Source organism: Manis javanica, chromosome 6 (genome assembly GCF_040802235.1).
Source record: "Manis javanica isolate MJ-LG chromosome 6, MJ_LKY, whole genome shotgun sequence".
Taxonomy (NCBI): Eukaryota; Metazoa; Chordata; class Mammalia; order Pholidota; family Manidae; genus Manis; species Manis javanica.
In genome coordinates, this window is record NC_133161.1 from 126691856 (window position 1) to 126700854 (window position 8999).

Genomic DNA, 8999 nt, shown 5'->3' on the forward strand with positions numbered 1-8999 from the left:
ATGTTTGGGGATTCTAGTGTGTGTATGTAGGTGTGTGTGTTTGTGTGTGCATCTTGAAGAAATTGCTTCATGTACACTTGCCTCTGAAATGGGAGGAAGTCAAAAATAATTATTATGGTCATATCAAAAGGAGATTACTAGTTCAACATTGTTCATTATAAGATAACAGTGGAGGGCATAGATTAAGAATTTGGAGGAAAAAATGGTCAACAAGTATAATCTGATCTAATCTTGCTCTGCCTTTTATTACATGCTTGGTCTTGAGTAGGACACTTAACTGTTCTATGTCTATTTCCTACTCTTTAAAATAAGAATAAAAATGATAGCAGTAATCATTTATCAGGTTTGTAGTGAGAATTCCATAACCAAATGTCTGCAAAACTAATTAAAGCTCTGTGAGTGTTCAGTACGATTTAGTTAAAGTACTCATTATTATTATTATTATTAACATAGTCTCTGAGATTGTTTTCACATTTGCCAAATGGATGAAAAAATACCACCTAACGTGGCTACCATGCCATGCACATCACAATCTATTAATAACAATATATTGATTAGATTTTTCAACAGATTTAGACTGCATGCACTATAAATTATACACAGTAGCTCCTGTATCTTTCCATTTAATCCTTATTACCAATACATTGTTAGACTTCATGTGGATTATAGTCTAACTGATACTAGGTTTTCTGTCCCTGATTTCCATCCTTTTACTGAACCTCAGCCTTGTTCATCCAAGACATACAAAGATCTTTAGGAGAGTTATATCCAAGATTCTCCCTTCCTCTCATTCCTCTTCATCTTTCCACTCACATTTTTAATTCCCTTCCATGGTTCCCCATTTCCAAGAAATACATGGAAAAATACCTAGCTTTGCATTCAGAACCTACGCATCTGTATTCTACCTCACTTTTCTTATTTAGCAGCTGGGATACGTGCAACCTACTACTTCAAGTTAGGCTCTTAGATTCTCATGTCCATACGCTTAAGAGAACCTTTACTGAGGATATAATTTAAGTAGTATTCAGGAACTTGGAACCTACTCATGATCTCAAAAAACCTCATACAAATTCACTTTTCAATAGCATCTAGGTAGATATTATATGTTAGATGAGGAAGCTTAATAAACTCAAGGTTGTGTTAATAAGCAGTGATATTTTTTCAGGTACCATAATTAACAGATATGAAATACATGGAGAATAAGAACAATGTGACACAGTTTATTCTACTGGGGCTCACAGAGAATCCAAAGATGCAGAGAATCGTATTTGTTGTGTTTTTTCTCATCTACATCATTTCTATGGTAGGAAATGTGCTCATCTTGGTCACCATCACTGCCAGCCCATTATTGGAAACCCCCATGTACTTCTTCCTGGCCTATCTCTCCTTTATTGATGCCTGCTATTCCTGTGTAAGTGCCCCTAAACTGATTGTGGATTCACTCCATGAGAAGAAAACCATCTTATTCAATGGATGCATGACCCAGATCTTTGCGGAACATTTCTTTGGAGGTGCTGATATCATCCTGCTGACCGTGATGGCCTATGACCGCTATGTGGCCATCTGCAAGCCCTTGCACTATACAACCATCATGAATCGGCGGGTGTGTGGCCTGCTAGTGGGAGTTGTGTGGCTGGGAGGCTTTCTTCATGCAACCACACAGATCCTCTTCACCTTCCGATTACCCTTCAGTGGCCCTGACATCATAGATCACTTCATGTGTGACCTGATTCCTTTGCTCAATCTTGCCTGCACTGATACCCACACTCTGGGGCTCTTCGTTGCTGCCAACAGTGGCTTCATCTGTCTGTTAAACTTCCTCCTCTTGATGGGCTCTTATGTGGTCATACTGCGCTCTCTACAGAACCGTAGCTTGGAGGCGAGGCGAAAAGCCCTCTCCACCTGTGTCTCCCACATCACAGCTGTGGTCTTATTCTTTGTTCCCTGCATATTTGTGTACCTGAGACCTACAGCTACTTTATCAATTGATAAAGCAGTTTCTGTTTTCTACACTATGATAACCCCTATGTTAAACCCATTAATCTATACCTTGAGAAATGCCCAGATGAAAGTTGCCATTAAAAAATTATGTAGTGGGAAATCTATTTCAGCTGACCAATAAATGTTCCTGAAGCCCCATATTGATTCATTTGAGGCAAAAGACAGAAGAACATTTTGGAAGATCTCAGCAAGAAATACCTATAGGATAAAGAAAACGGGAACTGCTATGAATCATAGATTTTTATATTGAAAGGAACAGAAATGAATGCAAGCAATGGAATAAAAACCTAACATAAGACAAATCTGTACATATCTGGAACATTCTACCAAATTAGTTTTATGACTTCATCCATGTAATGGATTTGAAAGATTTCACTCTAATATAAAAACAAATAAATAAAAATGTATTGGTAATGATACAATAATAACACAGGGATAAGCACTTCTATTATCCCCATTTACTGAGGAAAATATCAAAATATAATACATATATATTATTTGTATATTAGTTCATTACCTATAACTAAATTTTAATTTTTCATTAATAACTCTGCTCATTCTTATATAGTACCATGGGTGATGATAATATGTTAGTTATAATCTTTAACACTGAGATATGTAACTATTTCAAGAATATAAAAGCAACAGGTCGTCTGACATCTAAGGGGGAAGTGATGAATATTACAACATATTTTCAAATTTCCTTGTAGGCTTGAGAATCACATTGCTTTGCTAATATCATAATCTTATGCTAAAGACCCTTTACATAGTGTGATGATTTGGTTTTTATGTTTTAAATTAAAAGAATATTTTAATGTCAGAAAGAATTTCTATATATTAAACATACATTCATACTCTACGAAACTACTGGCCTGGTGCTTAATGATTGTGTCTGCAAGTAGAGCAATGTCTGGTGCTTGATATATAGTGAATCAATAAATGTAAGGATAAAAGAAAATGAACAAGTTCAGTAAAATATAGCAAAAAAAGTGATACTAGAGTATAGTAATTTTTTTTTCCTACTTTGATGTAGACTCTAAGGAGGATTCTAACTAGCTTTCTTATGGGAACCAAACTTTTTCAACTTCAGAAAAGTGAGAAAGATATTGAAACTGAGCTTCTCAGTAAATGAGCAAATAGATGTCTAGATATTCTCCCTGCTCTCAGCATTCTTTTTCCTGTCTCTTGAATGGTGGCTGTTTGTCATTTTTCTCTGCTACTAAGATTTCTTTGGGGGAACATTGCATTATGAAAGGCTGCTTTTAAAAATATGTAGCCTCATCTATAAACAAAGAAATTCCAGGTTAAATGTATAACGAAGTCCGGAAGAAGAAAATAGCTATGCAAGAAACCAAATCAGTTCAATATAAGTGCGGTTGTTATTCATCTATTCATTCGACAATTATTGGTTGAACACCTGCTGTGTGCTGGGCACCATCCTGCACACTAAGCTTATAGAAGGCATATATGTAATGGAAGATATGTATATAGAGTATTTAATGAATGCTTACAAGTTAGTAAAAGGAAACCCAGAACTGCTATTTTTAAACTGTGGACAAAGGACATTAAGAGAAACTTCTGAAACTTATTTTTATAAAGATCCACAACTGGGCAATAATAACATGAAAAGTGATCAACATCATTAGTCATCAGGGAAAGCAAACTGAAACCACAGTAATTTCTGACGAATACCTAGGAGAAATACTAAAAGGCAAATAACTAACAGTACCAAGGAACAAGAATGTAGAACAATTCTCATGTTTGAAATTAGAACTCTTGTGCTATGACATCTTTCCCCATTTTTAACGTTGTCTGCTTTTCCATACTGACCATAGCATGGGTCCCAAAGATAATTTAGTTTCGGTTTTCTTTCATAACCCTGTGATGAATGTGCAAAACAGCTTTTGGCATCAAGATCTTCAAAATTTCAGCTGCACCCAACACAGGACCCCTCACTAGAGGTGTGCCACCTTGCTATTCACATGACTTTCGGCTTTCTTAGAAGCTCAGGTTTAGACAGAGAAAGGGGACTTACAGAAGTTTAGGTTCCAAGTGCAGGGAACACAATTCCCCATTCAAATTCAAAAAATGGGAGTTTTTCAAACGTGTGTCTCCAGAATACCCGTTTCTAAGACAAAGACTTTCCATCAGAGGAGCTAATTAATTCCTGGGAGGGAAAGTAGCAGCTACAAGACAAGGTCCTTACTGAAAACCTCCTTAAATACCCATTAAGTGCAAGGTGAAATGATTTTTGTTGACCACATCTGCAGAGCAAGATTCATCACAGGGGAAATGCCCCGCCTGACTGTGTCTCCTCCGCACTTTCTTCCTCTTGCCTGTGGGAAAACAGCCATCCACAGGAGATCGCGTATCCACAGTGTTTCAAGTACATCCATTCTAAATTCAATGCCAGGTTTTCCATGAAAATATTCTGAGGCTGTAGGCTAGATGGAAAATACGCCTAACAACTGTTGATATTGAATAATTTGAGCAGTTTATTTCTGAGTATGTCATATCTTTCATATTGAAAATGACTTATTTTAAGAAGTTAGTGTGAAGATGTTTGTGACCAATGCTGAAATTCATTAAATTCATCTAAGTCTTCAAGGTAAGTGTTTTAATGGGACAGATGAACCTCAACGATTTTTACTTTATATATATACATGAATATATATATTTATATGCATAGTATTTGTGTTTCAACACTTTTAAATTATAGTAATAGCACATTTCATCCTCACCTTAATTCTTCAAAAGATAGTTTGGAAATATGATTAACCTAATTTGAGAGATAAACAATTTGACACTCACAGAGATTAACTTGGAGAACTTGGAGATACTAGACACCATCCTTTTGCCCAAGTGAGGCATCCGCTTTAAAATATTCAAGACTAATAATGAGACTGAGAACAAAATAGAAATAAATTGCACACACAAAAAAGACACATATATGAATATCAAATGACACAAATAATGAATTGTTTAGTCTGAGCATGAACATAGAGCACCCTTTCTAGGATCAAGTGCTTTGCAAAATATGCGTCTCTGTGGCTCCTTTAAAAGTAAAATTGGAGATGAATCTTCCTGAACTTATGACATGGTTAAATGTATCTGTGTATCATCACTCGAAATGTCATTTCTTCCCATCTGCTAGGTGCATACACTAACTTAATAATAGATGAAAGTCTTTAGTGTTCACAGCATTGTGGAGAATATGTGTCCACAGCAGTGTGGAGAATATGTTCACATATATCTTTCCTTTATTAATTATCATACAGCCTCTCATGTAGATATTTTATTCTCATTTTATAGGTGAGGAAAGACGTTTTAAGTGTGCCATGAAATGCACCCCCAGAAAAACAAGCTACAAGTGGAAAATGCAGTTTCCAGTAAACTAATACACAACCACTACGGTTGTCATTTTCAACAACTTGCAGAGGTGTCTGGGGTCCAGGCCATGGAGGACAACTGGGGAAGAGGGAAATGGGGCTGAGGGAGAGGCCAAGATAAAAGTGACCTTCAATGAAAGCAGAGCACATGTTTATTAATGTTTGGGGATTCTAATATATGTGTGTGTGTGTGTGTGTGTGTGTGTGTGTGTGTGTGTGCATCTTTAAGAAATTGCTTCATGTACACTTGCTTCTGAAATGGTAGTAAGGTAATAATACTTATTATGGTCATATCAAAAGGAGTTTTCTAGTTCGACATTGTTCCTTATAACATAACAGTGGAGAGCATAGATTAAGTATTTGGAGGAAAAATATGTTAACAAGTATAATCTGATCTAATCTTGGCTCTGCCTTTCATTACCTGCTTGATCTTGAGAAGAACACTTAACTGTTCTATGTCTTTATTTCCTACTCTTTAAAATAAGAATAAAAATGATAGCAGTAATCATTTCTCAGGTTTGTAGTGAGAATTCCATAACCAAATGTCGGGAAAACTAATTAAAGCTCTGTGAGTGTTCAGTATGATTTAATTTTGTCATTATTATTATTATTAACATAGTCTCTGAGATTGTTTTCACATTTGCCAAATGGATGAAATAATACCAACTTACATGGCTACCATGCCATGCACATCACAATCTATTAATAACAGTATATTGATTAGATTTTTCATCAGAATTAGACTGCATGCATTATAAATTATTCACAGTAGCTCCTGTATCTTTCCATTTAATCCTTATTACCAATATATTGCTAGATTTCATGTGGATTATAGTCTAACTGATAATAGGTTTTCTGTCCCTGATTTCCATCCTTTTTCTGAAACTCAGCGCAGTTCATCGAAGACATACAAAGATCTTTAGGAGAGTTATATCCAAGATTCTCCCATCCTCTCATTCCTCTTCATCTTCCCACTCGTATTTTTAATTACCTTCCATGGTTCCCCATTTCCAAGAAACACATGAAAAATACTCAGCTTTACATTCAGAGCCTATAGATCCATATTCTACCTCACTTTCCTTACTTAGCAGTCAGGATATGTGCAACCTACTACTTCAAGTTAGGTTCTTAGACATCTCTGATGAGTAAGCATTCACAAATGATCCACTGCTTCTGTGTTCTCATGTCCATACTCTTAACAGAACCTTTACTGAGGAGATCATTTAAGTAGTATTCAGGAAATCAGAACCTACTTATAGTCTCAAAAAACCTCATACAATTTCAATTTTCAATAGAATCTAGGTAGTTATTATATGTTAAATGGAGAAGCTTAATTAACTCAAGGTTGTGTTATAAGCAGTGGTTTTTTTTTCAGGCAACGTAATTAACAAATACGAAATACATGGAGAATAAGAACAATGTGACAGACTTTGTTCTACTGGGGCTCACAGAGAATCCAAAGATGCAGAGAACCATATTTACTGTGTTTTTTCTCATCTACATCATTTCTATGGTAGGAAATATGCTCATCTTGGTCACCATCACTGCGAGCCCATTACTGGAAACCCCCATGTACTTCTCTCTGGTGTATCTCTCCTTTATTGATGCCTGCTATTCCTCTGCAAGTGCCCCTAAACTGATAGTAGATTCACTTCATGAGAAGAAAACCATCTTATTCAATGGATGCATGACACAGATCTTTGCGGAACATTTCTTTGGAGGTGCTGATGCCATCCTGCTGACCGTGATGGCCTATGACCGCTATGTGGCCATCTGCAAGCCCTTGCACTACACAACCATCATGAATCGGCGGGTGTGTGGCCTGCTAGTGGGCGTGGTGTGGGTGGGAGGCCTTTTTCATGCAACCATACAGATCCTGTTCATCTTCCGATTACCCTTCAGTGGCCCTGACATCATAGATCACTTCATGTGTGACCTGATTCCTTTGCTCAATCTTGCCTGCACTGATACCCACACTCTGGGGCTCTTCATTGCTGCCAATAGTGGCTTCATCTGTCTGTTAAACTTCCTTCTCTTGATGGGCTCCTACGTGGTCATACTGCGCTCTCTACAGAACCGTAGCTTGGAGGCGAGGCGAAAAGCCCTCTCCACCTGTGTCTCCCACACCACAGCTGTGGTCTTATTCTTTGCTCCCTGCATATTTGTGTACATGAGACCTGCAGCTGCTTTATCAATTGATAAAGCAGTTTCTGTATTCTACGCTATGATAGCCCCTATGTTAAACCCATTAATCTATACCTTGAGAAATATGCAGATGAAAGTTGCCGTTAAAAAACTGTGTAGTAGGAAATCTATTTTGGCTGACAAATAAATGTTCCTGAAGCCCCATATTGATTTAATTGAGACAAAGCCAGAAGAACATTTTGGAGAATATCAGCGAGAAATACCTATGGTATAAAGAAAATAATAGATTTTGCATTGAAAGGAACATAAATGCAAGCAATGAATAAAAACCTAATATAAAGCAAATCTTAACATATTTGGTACATTCTACAAAATTAGTTTTATGACTTCATTCACATGTATGGATTTGTCAGCTTTCATTGTAATACAAAAATAAATAAATAAATAAAAATTATTGGTATTGGTATCATAAAAACACAGTGATAAGCACTTCTCATCCTCATTTACAGAGGAAAGTATCCAAATATAATATATATATATATATATTATTTGTATATTAGTTTGTAACCTATAACTAAATTCTAATTTTTCATTGATAACTCAGCTCATTCTTATATAGTAGCACAGGTGATGATAATATGTTGGTTATAATCTGTAATATTGTGATATGTAACTATTTTAGGAATATAAAAGCTATGGGTCATTTGACATCTAAGGCGTAAGTGATGAATATTATACGGTATTTTCAAATTTCCTTGTAGGCTTCCAAATCACATTGTTTTGCTAATTTCATCATCTTATGCTAATGACCCTTTACATAGTGTGATGAACTGATTTTTATATTTTAAATTAAAAGAATATTTTAATGTCAAAAGGAATTTCTATTTATTAAATATACATTCATACTCTATAAAAGAATTTGCCTGGTACCTAACGATTGTATTTGTAAGTAAAACAATTTCTGGTGCATGATAAATAGTGAATGAATAAATGTAAGTATAAAGGAAGATGAATAAGTTCAATAAAATATAGCACAAAAGTGACACTAGAGTATAGGGATTTTTTTTCCTACTTTGATGTAGACTCTAAGGAGGATTCTAACTAGCTTTCTAATGGGAATCAAACTGTTTCAACTTTGGAAAAAATGATAAAGATATTGAAACTGAGATTCTCAGTAAATGAGCACATAGTATGTCTAGATATTCTCCCTGCTCTCAGCTTTTTCTCATTGTCTCTTGAATGTAGGCTGTTTGTTATTTTTCTCTGCTACTTCACTTTTCTTTGGGGGAACATTTCATTATGAAAAGCTGCTTTTAAAAATATGTAGCTTCATCTATAAACAAAGCAATTCCAGGTTAAATATGTCCCATTCATTCTTTCCATCCTTTATTTAGTAGCCAACAAATATACTTGAGCTTAAAGAAAGTATCAGGCATCTTAATAGTTCCTGATGCCACAGTGGTA

General features: G+C 35.7%; 2 protein-coding genes across 2 annotated transcripts; both read left to right on the forward strand.

Moving 5' to 3' along the window:
* The first annotated feature begins 1180 nt into the window (after positions 1 to 1180).
* On the forward strand, positions 1181 to 2122 carry LOC140850139 (olfactory receptor 4C46-like). Its single transcript, XM_073239915.1, has one exon. The coding sequence runs from the start codon at positions 1184 to 1186 to the stop codon at positions 2120 to 2122; it is 939 nt and encodes a 312-aa protein (XP_073096016.1). The 5' UTR covers positions 1181 to 1183.
* Positions 2123 to 6780: 4658 nt separating this feature from the next.
* LOC108385388 (olfactory receptor 4C46-like) lies at positions 6781 to 7722 on the forward strand. The gene has a single exon (XM_017642796.3). The coding sequence runs from the start codon at positions 6793 to 6795 to the stop codon at positions 7720 to 7722; it is 930 nt and encodes a 309-aa protein (XP_017498285.3). The 5' UTR covers positions 6781 to 6792.
* Positions 7723 to 8999: the final 1277 nt, after the last annotated feature.